This window comes from Apodemus sylvaticus, chromosome 8, assembly GCF_947179515.1.
Source record: "Apodemus sylvaticus chromosome 8, mApoSyl1.1, whole genome shotgun sequence".
NCBI lineage: Eukaryota > Metazoa > Chordata > Mammalia > Rodentia > Muridae > Apodemus > Apodemus sylvaticus.
In genome coordinates, this window is record NC_067479.1 from 3,208,872 (window position 1) to 3,231,106 (window position 22,235).

At 46.3% G+C, this 22,235-nt stretch overlaps 1 protein-coding gene across 20 annotated transcripts in view; it reads left to right on the top strand.

Annotated features, from left to right (window-relative positions):
• Nucleotides 1-22,235, top strand: part of Dock9 (dedicator of cytokinesis 9) — a 263,468-nt gene that overhangs the window by 164,682 nt on the left and 76,551 nt on the right. For all 20 annotated transcript variants that reach the window (XR_007979207.1, XM_052190600.1, XM_052190607.1 and 17 more), the window contains exons 14-27: nt 897-979; nt 1,511-1,633; nt 7,272-7,351; nt 7,441-7,628; nt 7,779-7,844; nt 9,159-9,251; nt 9,636-9,759; nt 10,092-10,213; nt 11,305-11,391; nt 11,984-12,073; nt 14,125-14,240; nt 14,789-14,858; nt 15,719-15,844; nt 17,532-17,603. Coding sequence is in view for 19 of the 20 variants with exons in the window: in XM_052190600.1 (XP_052046560.1) it covers nt 897-979; nt 1,511-1,633; nt 7,272-7,351; nt 7,441-7,628; nt 7,779-7,844; nt 9,159-9,251; nt 9,636-9,759; nt 10,092-10,213; nt 11,305-11,391; nt 11,984-12,073; nt 14,125-14,240; nt 14,789-14,858; nt 15,719-15,844; nt 17,532-17,603 (1,440 nt within the window). In the remaining variant the exon portion in view is untranslated. The remainder of the gene's footprint in view (nt 1-896; nt 980-1,510; nt 1,634-7,271; nt 7,352-7,440; nt 7,629-7,778; nt 7,845-9,158; nt 9,252-9,635; nt 9,760-10,091; nt 10,214-11,304; nt 11,392-11,983; nt 12,074-14,124; nt 14,241-14,788; nt 14,859-15,718; nt 15,845-17,531; nt 17,604-22,235) is intronic.

Genomic DNA, 22,235 nt, shown 5'->3' on the forward strand with positions numbered 1-22,235 from the left:
AAAGTTCAGTAGAGTATGTTTTCTGGAAAGAAGCCATCTTAGTATCTCAAGCCAAGTCTGAAAAATACTGGCTCAGAAGTCCTTTTAAACCTTTTATTCTGGTGGATCAACAGTGACCTCAGCTAAGGTTGTGCTGACAGAACGTACTTCCAAGGTGCACATGCATCCACGTTGCTTTCTTCTGCCTGCACATGCGTGAGCTGAAGTCCAGCAGCCCTCGCTAGTGCAAAACAAAGGCATCCCAGTGGGCTAGCCTTTCCTCTGCCTGCTTCCCAGCATTCCTTGACCCGCTCTTCATACATGTCATCGGCCAAGAGCCAATGTGCTCGGTGTGCCCTGTCAGCCTAGAACAGGTCAGAATTGATCATGAGGCAGTGGTAGTGTTTATGAAGGAAGAGTGCATCAATCGAAGGCTGGTGTCTAGTTTAAACCAGTACCTAATTATGCCGTCACAGTGCAGGTCTCCTGGGCTGGCATGCGTGTTAGGAGCTGGGAAAGCTTAGTATGTTCGTTATTGTTTTCATTAAATCCTGGTAAACACATATTTGGGCATGGATACCTCAGCAGCTTATAATTTGCCCTTAGTCAAAAAGAAATGAAGCCTGCCAGAGGATGCTGGCCAGAGAACAGCCTGCTAATTGCTTGCAAAAGGACACACACACACACACACACACACACACACACTTCTTGGAAATAATACTCTGTAATCTTGAGAATCACTGCCAGAGCCTACACTAAATAAAGAAGTCTGTGCTGGGTTTGAATTCAGCCATATCAGTGCTGTAAGTAGGGCCAGGTGGTGTGTGAGCGTTTGTTTAATGATCATGTGGTGGTAGCTGCTCTGGTCCCAATTCTCCTGTGGCTGAGCCTTTCAAGGCTGTTCTGGTATGTTCCAGGTTGCTCAGAAGGTGCTGAAGAATGCCAAACAGGCATGCCAAAGACTGGGACAGTACAGAATGCCATTTGCCTGGGCAGCAAGGTAAGGGAGAATGCCTTCTATAACTGGGATGGACGGATGATCAGATAGACCAACAGACAAGTAGGCCTACCTATTGAGTTGATTATCCTGAGTCGGAGATTCAAATTTGTGAAGTCAGAAGTAAATAATCACCAGTTCTGACCAAGCATTTAGTAAAGGCCCGTTGAAGAGAGGACTCCAGCAGCGCAGGCGGGAGGTTTGTCCTGAGGGAGCCCAGGCCCTGGCCACATGCCTCCAGCTCAGATGGTGCAGCTGGAGAGTCCCAGAGTGGCCTCTCTCTGTGTCCCTTCCGGTGTCCCATGTGAATGTGTGTGCTGTTTCCTCGGTACTAGCTTTTGGCTGGAACTGTTTTCTGTGCAAATTGAGTTAGCTGTGGTCATCCTCATTAATACTTACTGCATTGGGGGATAATGAGATTTCTGTTGGCCTCAGCCAGTGGAATCATCATTCGTCTGTGTGCAGGAGACCAGAACTGTCCTTATTTAGGTCTTGGGAAAAGCCAACTCTTGAAGTGTTGCTTCTCTGTTCCAGGACATTGTTTAAAGATGCATCTGGAAACCTGGATAAAAATGCCAGATTTTCTGCCATCTACCGGCAAGACAGCAGCAAGCTTTCAAACGACGACATGCTCAAGCTGCTTGCGGACTTCCGGAAGTGAGTTTTACCGTGTCGCTTGTTCCTACACCTGAGGAGCTTTGTAGTGGGGGGGCGGAGAATGGTGGGCGATGGTCATGGAAATCACATCACTCAGAGTTTATGGGGCAGAGGAGGAATGAGTGTGGACAGAACCTTTCCTCAAGGACAAGAGAAGGAACAGGTTCTGCTTAACTTGAATTCTTACTGGATGTGCATCTCATGGATAGGGGGTACAGGTAGTAGCATAGGTAGGGAGGAGCCTCCTTGAAGAATCCCTGTCAGATGGAAAGGTCGCACAGTAAAGCCCTCGCAGGAGGAAATTAGAAGCTGCTTCAACTTGTCAGAGGTGCAGTTACTGGTCCGTGGCTTCCTGATTGGGTATTGGTGGGTCTCTGACTTGCAAGGTTGATTGAAAGCTCTCCTGGTACTACTAAACAAATGCGGGAAAAGATGATAATTTATATAATCCTTACTTTATTAGTCTTTGTTTTAAATGCTTTGTTCATACCAATGGGTGTCTCCATTTCTGAGGCTTCTGTAACTACAGCAAACCCGGTCACTTAATACCAAGAAAGGCACCCCAAGCTAAAAGCTTAAAGGATTGTTAGTATGACCACTTCTGCCAGTCTTCAGGAGACAGCCCTTTCTGCCTCCCCCAGCAAGCTTCTGGTTTCCTGGGCTTTCCATGGCTTGTAGCAATCACTCCAGTCTTCCCCGGCTTCCTGTGGCTACCCTCCTGTCTGTCTCTGTCTTAATCTGTCACAGGAGTCTCAGAACGGCACACAAAGACACAAGCAGATATTCTCAACCTATCTCTACACGTTGGCTTTCATTTTTGTCTGGAGAAGAAAGTATGTGGCTTTCAGGGAATGGTCTTAAGTCCATTTACCACATCTTACACACATGTGTGTTGTTATGGGTAACAGGAGAATTACTGAACATATGGTACACGATCAGAACTGTGTATTCCCTGCCTTGTAGGACTTAAGTCATGGGGAGCCCAGAGCACAGTAGTGACATTCATATATAAGAATACTGTTTCTGTACACTGCGTAAAGTTTATCCTTGTGTTATTCAAGTGCTGGTTTCTCTGCCCTCATATCTTATTTCAATCCAGACCTAACATTGTAATGTTTACACCAAGAATCTCCTGTCTCAAGTTTGTATAAGAAATTCTTACTATTTATTCTCGGCCTTGTCAGTAAATGCTAATTACCCAGTGTCTGGGCAGAATAGAGAATAGGGCATGATGTCTGCCATCCAGAGGAAGGAGAGTGAGAGAGAAGGAGATTTAGAACAGCCCGCAGGGTGGAGGATTTGGAGCCAGGAGGAAGGGGTCCTGAGAGGGATCATGAAACACATAAGATTAGTATAGAAAGTAAGGATAGATCATTTAACTGCTCAGCTACTGAGGTACAGCTTTAAATAAATCTTGGATTCTCTGTGTTGGGGACTAGCATAAGATAAAGAAATGCAGCTGCCAGTTTTAATTCACTGTTTACATTTATATTAAGAATAATTCATTTATAGATGGAGCCCCATGTTGGGTGCCATTTTGTTGAAATTTGGCCTGATTTTTTTCTTCCAGCCTCACATTTCCAGAAATAAGAATCAGACACAGAATATATCGACAAATATCTTGGCCATATAGCTAGGCTCTTCTTTTGACTAGATCATAACTGAAATAGGCTGTTTATTTTATTTTTATTTTATTTTTTTATTTACATTGCAAATGATTCCCCTTTAGGCTGTTTATTTTAACCCACATTCTGCCACATGGCTGGTCACCTGTGTTCAGGCACCACGTGTCCATCTCCTTTACATCTTCCCAGGTGAACTCCCACACCTGGCTCCATCCCAGAATCCTCTTTGTCTCCCAAATGCCTCACCTCTATTTCCTACCTAAGCCATAAACCATTGGCTTTTTAAATTAGACAGGTGATGCATCCATATAATATACAAGATAATCTCTCTGCATTGATAGTTTGTTCTCAATGATCAGTTAGTTATAGACAGCTGAGCTCACAGTGTGAGCCAAAAAGGAACACAGTTACATCTCAAAGCACAATGTTATCTTGGTTACAGAATGGGTGAATGAACATTGGATTTGTATAGACAAACTTCAAACAGTATTTCTCAGAAGTCATTCCCACATATAGTTGGGGCAGGAAAAAAAATAATACAGGATAGAGAAATTTCCAGTGATGATTTTTGAACTAAAATTTGATCTGCCTCTTAAGGAAATCTATATAAAAAGGGTAATGACGCCATTCATTCGTGCACACTAGGTAATGCTGGGAGGAGGTGACGCTCACTTCTCATAGGTACCTATATCTGAAAGAATTTTTTTAGTGCTACACTGTTTCTGAGTCATTGAAGAAAATAATACAGCCTCCACTTTAGCCTCACAGCTTTGGCTGGGGTTTGTTGCTTGTTGAATGGGATGTTGTGGTGTTAAGTTGTTCACATGAAGAGGTAGATGAAGACCCTGTGTACCAAGAGCATTTATATTTGCATAAAATTCACACGCATTTGAGGATCAATCTCCCCATAGTCTTTGTGGGGTGTTACTGAGGGAGTGTATGATCACCACCATCATACTCGGGAGAGTTGTGGACCCCTTGCTGGGCACAACACACTCACAGTGGGCACAGTGCAGGGTGAGCCTGGGCTTTCCTGCATTTCTCTCAGTCAGAACTTGTTTAGCTGAAAGCCAGGGGCATGGAGATAGTGCCTTCCTGACCATTTCATCTCTGGAGATGTCAGGAGTTGATGTAGTCAAGTACAAATGGAAGGAAAGTAGGAACGAGAGTCCCTGACAGTGGTTGTGGGATGCACCACCCCAAGATAGATGTATTCCATCCACATAGTCTTTGATCATAGTGGAGGAAGAACTTAGAATTCATGTGAGCAAGTTTTCTAAGACAGGCTACCAAAGGCTTCCCTGTCAGGCTGTTCACTGGGTAACAGCAGTGCCAGAAGAACCTTAAAAGCTGGAGCTTGGAACATTTTAAAGTTGGGAATACAGCCAAATGTTGAATCTGCTGCCTCCTGTATGCTAATATGTTTCATGAAGAACCATCTTCCTCATGTTTACCTTATCCTATTCTGAGGGAAGCACACAGGAATCAACTTAGATTACTCACCTGTCCTAACATGACAGAGTGTGTGCACGTGCATGCGTGTGTGTCTGCGCGCGCGTGCGCGTGTGCGTGCGCGTGCGTGCATGCGTGTGCATGCGTGTGTGTGCGTGCGCGTGCGTGCATGCGTGTGCATGCGTGTGTGTGTGTGTGTGCGCGCGTGCGCGTGTGCGTGCGTGTGCGCTTGCGTGCATGCGTGTGCGTGTGTGTGTGTGTGTATGTGTGTGTGTGTGTGTGTGTGTCATGGGGGAGATCTGCAGCACAGTAGGTGAGACTCCTATCCACACCAACACTAGGGGGCTTACCTCATCAGGTCCCTGTTTGGGCATCATTTGCATAAGCCAACTTCAACTAGTTACAAAGAAGGGATCAATCATATTATTGTTTATCTTAAAAAGTAGTCGTATAAAAAAATCTTAATCACAAATCTAAAGTTTTATATAAAAAAACAGTCATTTTTACTTTAAATCCTCAGGGTGCACATCTACTCATTAACTTTTTTTTTTTTTTTTACTAAATCATATTAGGAAGCCTAGGGCAAAAATGGATACAAGAAATTAATCATCTTATCTGCAGCCCAGACTTAGCAAGAAAAGCTGTCGGCTGGTACTAGCTGGGCTGCCCTGGCTCTTGTTCCCTGACCTCAAAACTCCCTGACTCAATTATCATGTGTGTGCCTTTCCAAAATTTAAATTGTTCCTCAGGATTTTCCACATCAAGGCCACTCACAAAGACATCTGGACCTAACTTTACTAACAATTACATGTCTACGTTCTTTCTAAGGGTGGTTAATAAACACCATGACCAAAAGCAACCTGGAGATGGAAGGGTTTATTTGGCTGATACATCTATGTCACAGTCCATTGAGGTAAACTAAGGCACGAGCTGCAGCACATGCCACAGATGAATTCTGCTTACTGGCTCTTTCCTTGTGGCTTGATCAGTTTGCTTTCTTATAGAACCCAGGACCTCCTGTCCATGAGTGTCAGCATCCAGTGTGCTCTCATAGCAATCATGAATCAAGGAAACGTCCCAGACTTGGCTACAGGCCAGCCTGATGGAGGCATGTTCCCAGTTGAAGCTCTCTCTTCCAAGATAACCCTTGCTTGTGTCAAGCTGACAAAACTAACCAGCATGTCCACCGAGCTCTGGTGTCCGTTGGTAATGCCTCGAAAGGCATGACTAATCAGGAGGCTTAGGAAGAGCGTGTACCAGCATTTTGTTTTCCTGGAACAACCCGTGTCATGTTGACCTGGTTACCTTGGTTTGCTAGCCCGGTGCCACAGAGGACTGCAAAGCCCAACAGAGTGCATTTGCCATGGTTACATATGACATCCCATAATGAGTCAGGGGCGCCTGTGAATGAGTGGGCAGCTATTCAACTGTTGGAGTAACTAGTCAGGAAGGGTAACGAATGAGTGAGCTAGTGTCCATGTGGAAATGGAGAACTTAGGAACCTGTTCTTGGCAGTATCCTGTGAAATGTAGGGTTGTAATAAGTGACAATTATGAACACACACTGCTGATTAAGTACCTCCGTGACATGAAGCTCTTAGGAAGAACAGAGACATTTGATGTTAGAACCTGGATTCAGGAGGATTTGGGCCAACTATAAATGGCTCAAACATAAAAAATAGAAATGTTATCAGAACAAAAATAAGTCCTGTTCTGAGGTCCCAAAGTATAAAATGGATATTATCTTCCCAGAGGATTTGTGTTCGGATTCCCAGCACCTACATCAGGCAGGCACACACACAACCATCTATAACTCGGGTTCAGGGGATCCGATGCCTCCAGCCTCCCAGGACGCCTGCATTCATATGCACACATACCCTCCCCCATACCCATATGCACATGACCAAAAATAAGCAAATCTTTTTTTCTAAGGATTATTTGTTTATTTTACCTAGATGAGTACACTGTAGCTTTCCTCAGATCTACCAGAAGAGGGCATCAGATCTCATTACAGGTGGTTATGAGCTACCATGAGGTTGCTGGGACTTGAACTCAGAACCTCTGGAAGAGCAGTCGGTGCTCTTAACCACTGAGCCATCTTAAAAAGAAAAGAAGGTGTGGCCAGGCAGTGGTGGCACACACCTTTAATCCCAGCACTTGGGAGGCAGAGGCAGGTGGATTTCTGAGTTCGAGGCCAGCCTGGTCTACAGAGTCAGTTCCAGGTCAGCCAGGGCTATAGAGAGAGACCCTGTCTCAAAAAACCAAAAAAAAAAAAAAAAGAAAGAAAGAAAGGAAAAGAAAAGAAAAGAAGGTGTGGTAGCTGTGGGTGGTCAGGAGAGGGACATTTCCTGGATCCTTGATGAGCAAATATATGGGAGAGGGGACTTTCCCATCTCTGAGGAAGAGGGGCCTGTTGTCAGGAGGGCTGTGCTGGTTTGACAACAGTGGCAGCTCTTACCAGCACAATATATCATTATATCCTTTTCCTAGAGATGCCACTTGGGAATTTAGACTTCACAGTTATCCTCCCTCATGACATTTGTTTTTCTCTTTTGTTTGCAGACCTGAGAAGATGGCCAAACTCCCGGTGATCTTAGGCAATCTAGACATCACGATTGACAATGTTTCCTGTGACTTCCCCAGTAAGTGTTCCGTCCTGTGTCACAAGCAGCCTACAGTTTTATTTAGTTGGATTTTCCTCTGGTCTGTATTATTCGGAATTTCCTTTCAGATTATCTGAATTCATCATACATTCCCATGAGGCAGTTTGAAACTTGCAGTAAGTCTCCGATCACTTTTGAAGTAGAGGAGTTTGTGCCCTGCATACCCAAGCACACCCAGCCTTACACTGTCTACAGCAATCACCTTTATGTTTACCCAAAGTACTTGAAATACGACAGCCAGAAGTCGTTTGCCAAGGTGAGTGCACAGACTTTATGACTTAGCTTTTAGGCTTTTTCGTGTGTGTATGTGTGTGTGTCTGTCTGTCTGTCTGTGTGTGTGGTTATAGTTATAAATGTATATGCTGGGCTTTATTGTCTCCCCCCCCCCCCATATCTTTCTCTGCAGGCCAGAAACATTGCTATCTGCATTGAGTTCAAGGATTCTGATGAAGAAGACTCTCAACCCTTGAAGGTCTGTAATTTAAATACATATAAAGAACTGGCACATTTTCATTTTGATTAGCACAACCCAAAACAATATGGTGTTATACTATATAATGGCCTGTGCCATTAGAATGTGTCATAGAAATGTGTAGGTTAACTTCTTGGTCCTAATTGAATGTATGTTTTGTTGTTATTTTTGGAGATGAAATCTCTTATGTATGCATAACTCAGTGAGTGTGTACTAAAGACCCACCATTATGAGACTTTGACTAGGCACTAAAAGTCATGGTATAAATAATCGAAAAGTCTCTTCCGCTGAGGAGAAGGGTTGAGTATGTACACCCTGGGAATAGCAGTCAGCCAGTGTTGCCTGCGACCCATAGATAGCACTACAGCGCCTCTCTGACACTTAGGATCCTACGAATGTAAACTTTTCACATAGGCAACATTACGATCTATAATTTCTAGCTCCTAGCATCATCCCTCAGATTGAAATTACTCACTGCTAATTACTTCAGTAATTCTTGTGCTGGACTTCTAAGCAGTCCAGCACAAGAGACTAAATTCTTCACCGTGTTAAAAGGACTTTTCTAGAAAAGGAGACAAGTGTGTAGAAAATACTAGTCATTCTCAAGATATGTTTAAGTTGAGGATGGCCTTGCACTTTCTCCAAGCTTGAGGTTCCTTCTCCAACCTCTCATAAAGGCAGGCAGGGTAGCTCTCCTTGTAACTCCCAGCACTCCAACAGGGCAGGCAGGAGGACTTCTGGGCACACAGGGAGTTCCAGGCCAGCAGGGGCTATGTGAGACCCCATCACAATCACAAAGCGTGGGGGGGGGGGGGGGGACAAGGGAGAGAAGGGAGAAAGTGAGTAGGACAGAGAAAAGGAAATTCACAGTTTAGTCACAAACATTGTCGTGGAGAGAAGGCTACCTGAAATGGAAGATGTTGAATACATTTTTAATGTATTTATTTTGATTTGGACAAATATAAATTTTTGCATGGAAAAATGCTAAGAGGACAGAGGGAAGAGTTACCCATTTCTTGAAGGGTATTCAAGAGTGAAGGACATTTGCACAGAGGCATCATATAAGCAAAGGTGTGGGCGGGCTGTGAAAAGAATCACATGGTGTCAGAGCGGGAAGGGGTGGGCCACTGGCCGGGAAGCTCTCGGGCTCACTAGGGTCCCAGCGTTAAGTGTCTGTGCAGACCCAGACTCTCTCAGGCAGATGCAGTCTGAGAAGTTAACTTTCTAGTGAAAAGCCACTTTCTGTAAACCACACCTGACCAGTTTCACCATCAGCCGAAACCCATTGTTTGCTTATGCTGATTCTCCCTTCAGTGCATTTATGGCAGACCTGGTGGCCCGGTGTTCACAAGAAGTGCCCTTGCTGCGGTCCTACACCATCAACAAAACCCAGAATTCTATGATGAGGTAACGATATCTTCAAGGGATGACACAGTTTGACCATTCTTAATAGAGGCTTGAAGTTACTTGTTTGTCACAGCTGAGTGTGAGAAAAACTCTGTCACATGCTAAAGTCATAGCATTAGAACTGGTGTTTGTTTTACATATTCTTTTTTATTTAAGCACATCTTTGTTGCTAAAAATAAAAACACAAATTGCAGTTAAATGAAAGAAAATTCTTGCACTTTCTCCAAGCTTGAGGAGAAAGTACCACAGTTAATGTTCTATCAAAGCTCCTTTCAGATTCATCCTTCGACCTAATCACTGTTGTATCGTCCTGTGCATTGGTGGGTTTTCTGCTAGAGAAGCTGTTGGAGAGCATGTTCAATGCTTGTCCCTTTGCCTTTGCAGATCAAGATAGAACTGCCCGCCCAGCTGCACGAGAAGCACCACTTACTGTTCACCTTCTTCCACGTGAGCTGTGATAACTCAACCAAAGGAAGCACGAAGAAGAAGGACGCCGTGGAGACACAGGGTGGGGACTCCAGCTTCCCTTCCTTTCCTTGTAGCTGTGTTGTCGCTTCAGCACCTGCACATCAGCATTTCTTAATCGTATTTTGATTCTTAATATCCATCCTTTCTCGAAGGGTTTCGGGTGGGTTTCTACCAATGGTGTGGCGGCATGCCTGAATTGCACAGGTACCTTGCTGGTGGTCTGCCCCTGAAGAGACTCGATGTAGAGGCTCTTCCGAGGCCTTCACATCACCTGCTCTGATTGGTGGTAACAGTTGTTGCCCAGGCATGCAAGGCCCTCCTTCAGGAGTCCATGAACTCACAGTGGGTTGTTGTTGTTGTTGTTCTCAACAGTTGGCTTTTCCTGGCTTCCTCTCCTGAAAGATGGAAGGGTACTGACGAACGAGCAGCATGTCCCCGTCTCGGCGAACCTGCCATCCGGCTACCTCGGCTACCAGGAGCTCGGCATGGGCAGGGTACAGGACTTTAAGAATGTTTGGTTTAACTCAGTTTCTCGAGAAAACAGTAAGAATGGCTAAAAAAAAAACCGATAACGTACAACAAAGATAGCACGCAGGATTTTTATCAATCCTAACATTTGGTTTTCTTTATTTATTTTGAAGTAAATATGCACAGTTAGAAGCTGCTTCTGATAACATTTAACATGGCGTCAGAATTACAGCTCAAGCATTTTGTTTATTTGTTTGTTTGTTTACTTTTTTTTTCCGAGACAGGGTTTCTCTGTATAGTCCTAGCTGTCCTGGAACCCACTCTGTAAACCAGGCTGGCCTCAAACTCAGAAATCTGCCTGCCTCTGCCTCCCAAGTGCTGGGATTAAAGGCGTGCACCACCACTGCCCAGTTTTTCAGGCATTTTATAAGCCTGGGCTGTCAGTGCTGCAGCAGAGAGACATGGAGGCACCAGGCCTGGTGTGGCCCTTTCTGAGAAGTAACTGTGTCAGGAATTCTCTTCGAGTTGATATAGACCCCTGGAGGTGACTCTCTTTCCCACGTGTCCCTTCTGCTCTGTCTGGAGTCATCATCATTGCTTCTCAGAGCCCTGAGCTTAGGTCTGCTTAAGATACTTGTGAAGCCAAGTATGGTGGTGCATGCCTCTAACCCCAGAGCTCAGGACGCAAATGTGAATCTCTGTGAGCTTGAGGTCTGCCTGGTCTACACAGAGTCAATTCAGGACTACATAGTGAGACCCTCTCTCAGAAAATACAGAGACCCTTGTGAAGTAGGATCCATTCCCAGTGAAATAAACAGTAGTCTCTGACAGCTACAACCAACAGGACAACTCACAACGCCCAGGAGAAAGGGTGTGAACTCAGGGGAAGAAACTGGCAAATGCAGACACAGCTGCATTCCTGCTGTAGATGCAGACACAGCTGTGTTCCTGCTGTAGATGCAGACACAGCTGTGTTCCTGCTGTAGATGCAGACACAGCTGTGTTCCTGCTGTGGCCAGATGTAGCTCTCCAGCTCTTTGAGCCCCTCCTTCACCAGTGCCCTCGCTGATGCCTGAGGTAACTAATCTGTTCCGATATTTTTTCCATTTTTTTTCAGCATTATGGCCCAGAAGTTAAGTGGGTGGAAGGAGGAAAGCCACTATTGAAGATTTCCACCCATCTGGTTTCCACAGTGTACACTCAGGTGTGTGCCATTGCATTGCAGCAATTGTGACTGACTGTACATCTTGTCTGTGTAAGGCAGAATCCTAGTGTCTTATGAGCATATTATACACTAGAGGCCGTATTTGAAGAAAGTTCATAGGAGGTGCTTACATGTGATTCACATGAAAGTACTTTATAAGTCTGTGACATTTTTCAACAATTTTCCTCGTAGTTTGTACACGGTCAGTTTTATAATCTTAAAAACCATTCATGGGGTTGGGTGGATGACTTGGTACGAAGTCATGAGTCCCACAGAGTGCCCAGCACCTGTGTAACAAGCTGTGCGTCTCACACATGCAGGGGGTTACTAGGGCTTGCTGGCTTCCAGCCCAGACAAGAAAAACTTGGGCTCTGGCCAGGTTCACAGAGAAGAGACCCTGCCTCAAGGGAAGAGGACTCCCAGTTTCCTCTTCTGGCCTCTGTGCACACATAGGCAGACAGACAGACAGACACACACACACACACACTCAAATAAATATTTATAAGCCATTCTTGTTTGTTACCTGAAGCAGATTCTCTTGTTTCTAGAAGCAAATACTAACAGACTTTCTTCTCCCCCATCCCCAACCTAGGATCAGCATTTACATAATTTTTTCCAGTACTGCCAGAAAACAGAATCTGGAGCCCAAGCCTCAGGGAGTGAACTAGTAAAATACCTTAAGGTACCAGATGGTTTTTCGTCCCCCTTTTTAAATGTCTTTGGGAGTAAATTGGGTTTCCTTTTTGTGGTGAGTGTTTTTACTGCCCCCTTGTAAGCTTCTGTACAGATGTTTCTGCCTGGATGCTATCATGGTGATTTCATGTGGCCTTTAGATAGCAGACCAGAGTGAACTCAGGTGTAGCTCTGCTCCTGACTGTATGCTAGTCCCTTGTGCTCCCTTAAAATCTGTTTCTCTTGCACTCACTCAAAACAGACCTCTGCACAATGCTTACTGTGGTTCTGCATTTTGGCCTCACCACTGGGGAATCTGAACACTGCTGGGGAGGCAGAAGGCAGTCTAAAATAGGGGTTCCAGCCCATGTTTCTCTGGGTGAGAAACAGTGGGGGCTGGGGCAGAGACTGTGGTTCTCAAATTCCTGTGTACCCAGAAGCCACTGAGGACCATGAGGAGTTGATAATAGGGCACACAGGCCTGCAATGAGCCCGAGGAGGGGGGAACTCAGCGCAGCTCAGAGTGAGTGCTAGGAGTGCAGAGGGGCCTTTTGCAGGAGACTTAGGCTCAGCTCCTATGATGAAGGCCTTCCCCCAGGCAGTCCTCGCTGGTCCAAACTGCTTTATTCATGGCAGAGGTGGATGCATATGACTTACTCTCGGGGTGAACCAGAGCTTAAGTACCTTTTGCAAGAAGGGATGTTTAGGAGGGGATGTTCATTGGCTAAATACGAAGGGCCGCTAGGTATCTCATCAGCATGGAGAACTCTAGGTTTTACTGCTATGTGATAGGCTGTCATGGTACTCTTAGTGTGGTGTTGTGGTCATGTGCTTCAAGACAGGAATCTTGTCTGGAGCTATTGCCATTCTCAATTATGAGTTTTACTGGATTCTGAACTTTGCTACTACCTTACTGGTGGCACAGTCCACTGTACCACACTTAACTGTCTGGTGGCACAAAAGAAGCAGTCCTGGCTTAACCGTTTGCTGTAACAGAAGACCTGAAGCTGGAGTTCTGAGGGCCATGAGAGGATCAAGGCATGAGTTGGCGGTAGACAGGGAGAGAACCAAACTCATCATTTTTGAGGAACCCCCTTGAGCAGTCACAGCGACCCATTCCTGAAGCTTTAGCCCCCATGGCCTGATTGCCTTTCCTTAGACCACACCTCTTCCAGATTTTGCATTGAGGATAAAATTTCTGTCACAGGCTTTGTGCAGGACACATTCAAATCCTAACAGTCCTGACCCTTAGAGAACTCAGTCGTTGTAGGAGATAACTTGACCACAGCATCCTAGGATCCTGGGAAGCCAGAGGTCATGCACCTCGCCTGGTCCAGCTGTGTGCAGGAGCCGGGTACGTTCCTAGAGCTAGCTCAAAGCAGCGAGAGGGGGACTTTGATACAGAACTTGATTATAGAAGAGTACTTTGAAAACAGAGTCACTAAATGGCATTCCGGGCCTAGGACAAAATAAGATGTGAAAGATTGGGTAGAGACTCATATTTGATCTAATCAAGAGAAAACAATCTACATATTTCAAAAAATGAACACACGTACATTGACTGTTGGCCTCTCCTCCACTTCAGTGACAACATAAGACCTCTCCGACCATTGGTTGGTTATAGCTCTTCTGATTCCTCTCTCTCTACTTTAACGAGCTCCTTTAATTATTACTGCTCTACCGTCTGCTCCCTGGTTTATGGGCAACTAGTTAACAGTCTTTACTCCTCTGCCCTGTGGAACGTCTTCACCGATCCTGCAGTTTAGGACAAAGCCATCCTTGAGGTCCACTCTGCATGCCCTCTGCTTTCCACTCATTTTAGGGGGAGTTCTTCTATCCTTCCTTGAAATGAAGTAGATATTACCTTAGTTAGTGTAGTGTGCATGGTGGCATGTACCTGTTGACCCAAGGACTTGGGAGGCTGAGGTGCAAGAGTCACTGGCTGCCAGGAATTTCAGTTCAGCCTGGGTCCATAGCAAGACCCAATATCAAAATGAATAACTGGAATAAAATAGATATTTTTAAAAATATAACATATGTTTTACCATTTCTTCTATATAGAGTCTGCATGCGATGGAAGGCCATGTGATGATCGCCTTCCTGCCGACCATTTTAAACCAGCTATTCCGAGTCCTCACCAGAGCCACCCAGGAGGAGGTTGCAGTTAACGTGACTCGGTAAGGCGGGTGATGGGGACATGGTGGATGGATGGATGGATGGATGGATGGATGGATGGATGGATGGATGGATAAGTGAATGGATAGATGGTTGGATAGATGGAAAGATGGATGTATGGTTGGATGGATGGATAGATGGATGGACAGGTGGACAGACAGATGGTTGGGTGGATGGATGATTGGGTGGATGAATGGGTGGGTGGATGGATGGATAGATGGATGGGTGGATAGATGGATGGATGGATAGATGGATGGGTGGATGGATGGATGGATGGATGGATGGATGGATGGATGGGTGTGGGTGGGTGGATGGATGTTCTTCCTCCCTTCAGTCTGTCAACACCTGGAGCCTTTCTGGGATGCTAGTATGTGTGCTGAACATTTTACAGGAGAAATGTCATACTCTCGCACGTAGGTCCACATCTGATTCCTTGTGTCCTTGTTTGCTAAGTGCCAAACAGCATCATCGTTCTGCTGCTGTGAAGATAATGAAATGTTCCCATTTCCATATCACTACTCATTGCTTTATTCATTCCTGTGGTGTGTAGGGTCATTATTCATGTGGTTGCCCAGTGCCATGAGGAAGGATTGGAGAGCCACTTGAGGTCATATGTTAAGGTATGTAAAATAAATAAATGAATAAGTCAAGCTGCTACAATCACAGCTGTGGCTCTCCAAGTTTCCTTCCAAAGACTTCTTTCTAAGAAGCCTCATTATTCAGGGGTCCACTTGGAATTTAATACCTGTGAATCTCTTTGGTCCCTCTGCCAAGGCTTGTACCTGGACCAGGGGAGTTGGAAGATGGGCTGTCATTCCTACATGAGCTAATTTCATCCTTTACAAGATGAATGTGACGCAACTGTCAGGGGGATGAGACAAGAATTGTTTTAATTGATCTTGGGTAGAGCGTTACTCATTAGCAATCCTCATGTTCCTTTTTAAACCACCTAAAATTTCCCAGCATCTCTGCTGCTTTTGAGACTGGAAGGTTAACTCTGGCCACAGTCAGATCAAAAGGCCATGTGGAACAGCATGAAGTGTCAGCATAAATAGCAATAGGCTCTTGATATGTACTATTAAATAAGCATACCACAAACACTATTCTAAAAAGTTACACGTCCCTTTATATATATGAACTGTGGCTTTGTGGTACTTTGCACACTAAAATTTAGATTGTCTGGATCTGCTACTGTGTCCTGTGGCTCATTCCTAGAGGTTCTGTTACAGATGGAGTTGTGCACTCCTGTTAGGCTCTGAGCTACCTCGTATGGTTGTCACGTCTTAGATGGGTTCCCTGGAGACATCCTGGCCTCCCTCTCTCTGTCACATGACAGTCACCCTCCCACCTTCGTTTCCATCCCTTCTCCCACCCTTGAATGTGTACCTCAGCCCAACCTCCATTCTCAGGAGCCTCGAAAGCCTTCTGCCCCTCCCATGGGAGAACTCATGCTGTAAAGTTCCTCTCTTTCTTTTCAAAGTTTGCCTATAAGGCTGAGCCATACATCGCATCTGAATATAAGACGGTGCACGAGGAACTGACGAAATCCATGACCACCATTCTCAAGCCTTCTGCCGATTTCCTTACCAGCAACAAACTTCTGAAGGTAACGTGGACAGCGAGCCCTGCTCACCAGCTTTAGAACTGATCTTCAAGAGCTGGGGATGGATCTCCGTTGCACAGGGCTTGTGTGGCCCTGTGTGAGGCTCCAGATCTCATCTGCCAAAACAATCGCATATCTGATGAACGAGGGGGCGGTGCTGGGAGGGTGGAGGGATGGGCACTAAGAGTGCTCAAGAGGGAGGAGCTTCCTGGTGATGTTGCACAGTGTGGTGAGAACAGAAAACAAAAAATATAGGTGCTGAGCGTTCCCCCTGATTTTTAGGAGAAAGAATTTTTGAAAGCTGTTACCATTAAAAAAAAATGAAAATGCTTATGATAGCCTAAGTTAAAATGCATGTTAAAGCATTACATGTTGCCCTAATGGTGCACATAAACATCATACTACAGTTAGGTAAACTGAGAGCTAGCCATGGTGGCACATGCCTGTGGTGCCAGCTACCCAGGACGCTAAATAGGAAGTAGTATGCATTAGTTACTGTGGCTGAGACTGACACCTTGACCAGAGGCAACTTCATAAAGTTTAGTTTAGCATAAGGTTGGTTCCAGATTGGTTAGAATACATAATGGTGGGAGAGGTACCCAGCAGCAGGCAACCAGAGTGGGTATCTGAGTGTTTTCATCTGAAAACACAAAGCAGAGGTTTTGTGTGTGTGTGTGTGTGTGTGAGAGAGAGAGAGAGAGAGAGAGAGAGAGAGAGAGAGAGAGAGAGAGAATGAGAGAGAAAAAAGAGAGAGAATATGAGAGAGAATAGTAGAAGTGGGGGCAAGTCTGTAAACCCTCGAAGCTCACATCCAGTGACACACTTCCTAAACATTCCATAACCTCCCCAAACACCGCCCCCACCTGGAGACTGAGTGTTAATACCTGAGCCTGTGAAGGGTATCACAAAATACCATAGATCCCTTAAATGTATAATCTTCATACCAGTCTGGGCAACACGATCTCTTCACAGAAAATAATTATTTTTACTAATTATTTTCAAAAAACAATTAGTGAAAACTGGGTGTGGTGGTTCACACCCATAATCCCAAATTTTTGGAGATAACCAGAAGAATCTGGAGTTCAAGACCATCCTTCTTACATGATAAGTTAACTATCATGAACTGAGATCCTCTCTCCCCGCAGAAAGTGTATGCATGTGTGTGTAAGAGAATTGTATGTATAAAGAAAAGAGAATTCAAACTCCAAAGCCTAACCAGCTAAGCCTATATATGTCCATTTATGACAGTTGCCAACATCACTGCTAACTGAGTGATCAGAATTAGTTTTCTAGGTCCAAGTTTGCTAGTTCTGTATCAGATGAGCGCAGTAAAGGTAAATTACCATTTCCAAAGTCTCACTGTCACCTCCTCAGTGTGGAGGACACTGCTAAAGATGGTACCAACAGTATCCCTAAATAAGAAATCGTCGGAGGAAAGAGTCCACCAACGATCCAGCAGTGGGTCTAGCTGGAAAGGGTGTCCAGTCTCCCGGTGGGCGCAGCTGCAGCTGCGTGTGTACAAGTTGCTGGATGTGTACAAGGAGCAGAAATCTGCCACCACCTCTTGGCTCTGATGAGAGCCTATCCAGTGTCGCCCATACCTGCTGCCCATCGCTAATATTGCCAGCCTAGGAGAGCTGGTCTCTTATCTAATAAAGTTTTTTTTTGTGTGTATTTTTTCTTTTTTCAGTACTCTTGGTTTTTCTTTGATGTGCTGATAAAGTCCATGGCTCAGCATCTGATTGAAAATAACAAAGTTAAGGTATGTGTGTGTTTGGGGGAGAGATGTCTTTTACTGGAATGAAAACTTTTACATGAATGAAAACTCATTCATTCTTCCTGTATGCTGGGGACAGGCTTGTTTTACTTGTTGTACAATTAGTAGCATATTTCAGCTTCACAGCAGTCCTGTGAGAGATGCACATTGTTTGCTTTAGAAAACTAAGGCTAGAGTATTTGAGTTATTTCTTGCTCCCAATCCTGCAGTTAATGAGTGCTAACACTAGCTCCTGACTATCTACAGTGTTATTAAATCGGAAGAAAAGTACGATTATCCTTTGAATAGCTTTTCTACTGGGACCAGTTACTTGAGCACTAATGTGAGATGCTGTCCGATGGTGTTCAGTGTCTTAACCACTGTAGATATTTCTGTTTGCAGATAGCTGAGTCTCACCAGGTAGGTACCTATCTACAGTTTCTAATTCCCTTTCTTTTGCTGGTACCTGGGTGTGTGTTCACATGGTTTAGTTCAACTATGTCCCCTGGTTCCCACTGGGACCTTCTGTCCTGTTCTCATGAGGCTATCCCCACACAATGGTTGTCTCTGGACTGGTGGTTCCTGTTAGGATGTGGCCTTGTAGCTTTCTAAGGCTCAAGGTTTTTATGGAGGGCTAATGTAGGACACACTGACAATGTCACTCTCTGTTTGATGACTGGGAGTTGGGTCTGTGAATTGTGGCCATGTTGCAGCTGTGTGAGGGTGACTGAGCAGGGGGAACCTGTGAGAGCTTGAGGTTGTAGGGCTGCACGTGCCCTGTGGATGCCTGTGTGTGTGTGTGTGTGTGTGTGTGTGTGTGTCGGGGGAGGGGGAAGGAGAGGCCCTGGCCCTGGCCCTGGCCCTGGCCCTGGGAAGGGACATCGGATTCAGACCTTGGCCTTTTGCTTAAGAGCAGAACAAAAAGATGGTGGCCCAGAACCTGAACTCATACTTACCTGTTGAGCAGGCCTTGATCCTGGTCAGTTGTTTTCCTTGTTTTTTGGTTGTTTATCCTTTTTCAATCCAACTTAAAAACTTTGATTTTCACTTAATAGGAAGATGCCAGATGGAAGGGGGTGGCATTTGCCTTGCACAGAGATATGCACTCTCGGTGCTCATGCCAAGATAGCCTGCCAAGGAAGAAGCAAGCAGATTGGCTCCTTGGCGTCTAAAAGTGTGTGTGTGTGCGTGTGCATGTGTGTGTGTGTGTGCGCGCGCGCGCGCGCGTGTGTGCGTGTGTGTGTGTGTGTGTGTGTGTGTGTGTGTGTGTATTCGCACGTGCAAATACACACACACACACACATACACAAGATTTCATTGTATCACTTTTTAGTTCAATTTGTTACAAGTGCAATGGTATTATAATCTCTGTTGGCTTTCTGTTGTCGCCACCGAGGGGCACCACTGGATTAGACTACTGACATTTATTTCCTCAAAGTTAAGAAGCCTACAGACCTAGGACAAAGTTTGTGTGGGGTTGACCTCTCTGAGGTGTCTACTCTGCCTGTGTGGCACCTGTTACACTGGATTAATGCCCACCCTGATGGCATCTCTTTACTTTAGTTTCATCTCTAAAGACCCTATCTCAAATACAATCCCCCACTGGGACATTTCAGGGATGCTGTGGCTTAAGGATATGGGCTGGGCAGTGACCCAGTGGGAAGGTGCTTTCTGTGGAAGCGTGGGGACCAGAGTTCAAATCTGCAGAGCCCATGGAAAGCCAGGCATGCTAGCATGTGTCTCTAATCCCAGCACTGTTGTAGTGAGACCTCACCTCAAGCAGGCAAAGGCCAGAGTCTGAAGTTGTCCCTTGACCTCCACAGTCACACTCTGGCACACATGTGAGGCAGAGCACACAAGTAAACATATACTTAGGGGAAAGCTCATCTTCAGCCTGCAAATTTGGGGATGTAGTTCACCCGGAGGTGATTTATTTTTAAACTATAAATAAGAAAGATCACTTCAGAGGACATGGTGCATTGATTGTATTTTGAGTATATCTGTTTTGCTCAGCAAATAACCCTTAAATGTTATAAAAAATAAAGTAGTTTAGGTAGAGCATGTACATGTAGCTTGGTGGCCACTTTTCCTCATAACGGTCACCGTGAAAGGAGGGCTCAGGTGGTGAACAACAGGTGATACAGAGAGACTGTGGAGGAGGAGTCTCAGATGGGTTCCCGTGTGTAGAGGGGTTGGCTGGCCTGACAGAGAACAGCTCAGATGGGTTCCCGTGTGTAGAGGGGTTGGCTGACCTGGCAGAGAACAGCTCAGATGGGTTCCCGTGTGTAGAGGGGTCGGCTGACCTGGCAGAGAACAGCTCAGATGGGTTCCCGTGTGTAGAGGGGTCGGCTGACCTGGCAGAGAACAGCTCAGATGGGTTCCAGTGTGTAGAGGGGTCGGCTGACCTGGCAGAGAACAGCTCAGATGAGTTCCCGTGTGTAGAGGGGTTGGCTGACCTGGCAGAGAACAGCTCAGATGGGTTCTCGTGTGTAGAGGGGTCGGCTGGCCTGGCAGAGAACAGCTCAGATGGGTTCCAGTGTGTAGAGGGGTCGGCTGGCCTGGCAGAGAACGGCTCAGATGGGTTCTAGTGTGTAGAGGGGTCGGCTGGCCTGGCAGAGAACAACTCAGATGGGTTCCAGTGTGTAGAGGGGTCGGCTGGCCTGGCAGAGAACAGCTCAGATGGGTTCCTGTGTGTAGAGGAGTCGGCTGGCCTGGCAGAGAACAGCTCAGATGGGTTCCCATGTGTAGAGGGGTCAGCTGGCCTGACAGAGAACAGCTCAGATGGGTTCCAGTGTGTAGAGGGGTCGGCTGGCCTGACAGAGAACAGCTCAGATGGGTTCCCATGTGTAGAGGGGTCGGCTGACCTGGCAGAGAACAGCTCAGATGGGTTCCAGTGTGTAGAGGGGTCGGCTGACCTGGCAGAGAACAGCTCAGATGAGTTCCCGTGTGTAGAGGGGTTGGCTGACCTGGCAGAGAACAGCTCAGATGGGTTCTCGTGTGTAGAGGGGTCGGCTGGCCTGGCAGAGAACAGCTCAGATGGGTTCCAGTGTGTAGAGGGGTCGGCTGGCCTGGCAGAGAACGGCTCAGATGGGTTCTAGTGTGTAGAGGGGTCGGCTGGCCTGGCAGAGAACAACTCAGATGGGTTCCAGTGTGTAGAGGGGTCGGCTGGCCTGGCAGAGAACAGCTCAGATGGGTTCCTGTGTGTAGAGGAGTCGGCTGGCCTGGCAGAGAACAGCTCAGATGGGTTCCCATGTGTAGAGGGGTCAGCTGGCCTGACAGAGAACAGCTCAGATGGGTTCCAGTGTGTAGAGGGGTCGGCTGGCCTGACAGAGAACAGCTCAGATGGGTTCCCATGTGTAGAGGGGTCGGCTGGCCTGACAGAGAACAGCTCAGATGGGTTCCCGTGTGTAGAGGGGTCGGCTGGCCTGGCAGAGAACAGCTCAGATGGGTTCCCATGTGTAGAGGGGTTGGCTGACCTGACAGAGAACAGAGACTAGGAGGAGAAAAGAAGCAGGGTGGTGAAGAGCAGGGAGCTTCTGTCACAGGGAACTAAAGCTGCCGTCTCAAGGCAGCAGAGGTCACCTGAGAGGCGGTCCAGCAGGCAGTGAGCGTCTCTGACAGCTTGTGCAGAACTGTACACACCAGTGACCATCAACTTCAAGTGGCCTGCGTCTGTTCTCATGCGAAACTAAACCATCACAGCAGAGACGATAGTGGCCTATGAGTATGTCCAGCTGCCAGCTCTTCCCCTTTGTCACAGTGGTAGACCACAAGGCGGACGGACCCTTGGAGTGATCTTCCCAGATCACGTGGCTTCATGGAGCCAAGAACTGGCAGAGAGAGCAGCCTTTGCAGGTGCTCCGCCCTTCCCAGCCGTATGCCGGGTTCCCCACACCTCCGCTCTGAGAAACGCTGTCTGTCTTTGGAACCGCAGAGCCTTCTCCCTACCTTAACTGTATCATAGTCCTAAAGCGATGTTTAGAGGGGGAGTTTTAGAAGTCTTAGAAAAAAATCTCTGTACAGCTGTGCCGGTAAGAGAGCACTGGCTTTCATAAGAAGAATATGGAGCCACAGTATAATGAACCTGAGGAGAGTGTAGGAGCCCTCTTAGCATTGTCAACAATTCTGATCTTCCATTTTAGTCCTACCCGGCTTGAGCTAGAGGCCCCAGCCTGCTTCCCACGGGTTTCCCATTCATCAGGCCCAGTGTTTAGAGACCCTGTCTCCAAACGAAAAGGTGGAGAAACAGCTGAGTAAAGTCATCCTGAAATCAACCTCTGATCATACATACGCGCACACACGCACAGCACACACACACACACACACACACACACACACACACATACGCAGGCACGCACACACGCACTCATGCATACACACACATACCACACAGTTTAGGGAACAAGTTTTTCTTCTTCTTCTTCTTTTTTTTTTTGTAATTTATTTACTTTTTTTTTTTTACACTCCATATTTTAGTTCCCACCCTTCCACTGTTTCACATCCCATACCTCCTCCCCACCCCCTTGTCTCCATGTGGATGTCCCCATCTGACCTCTAAACTCCCTGGGGCCTCCAATCTCTTGAGGGTTAGGTGCATCATCTCTGAATGAACACAGACCCGGAAGTCCTCTGTTGTAT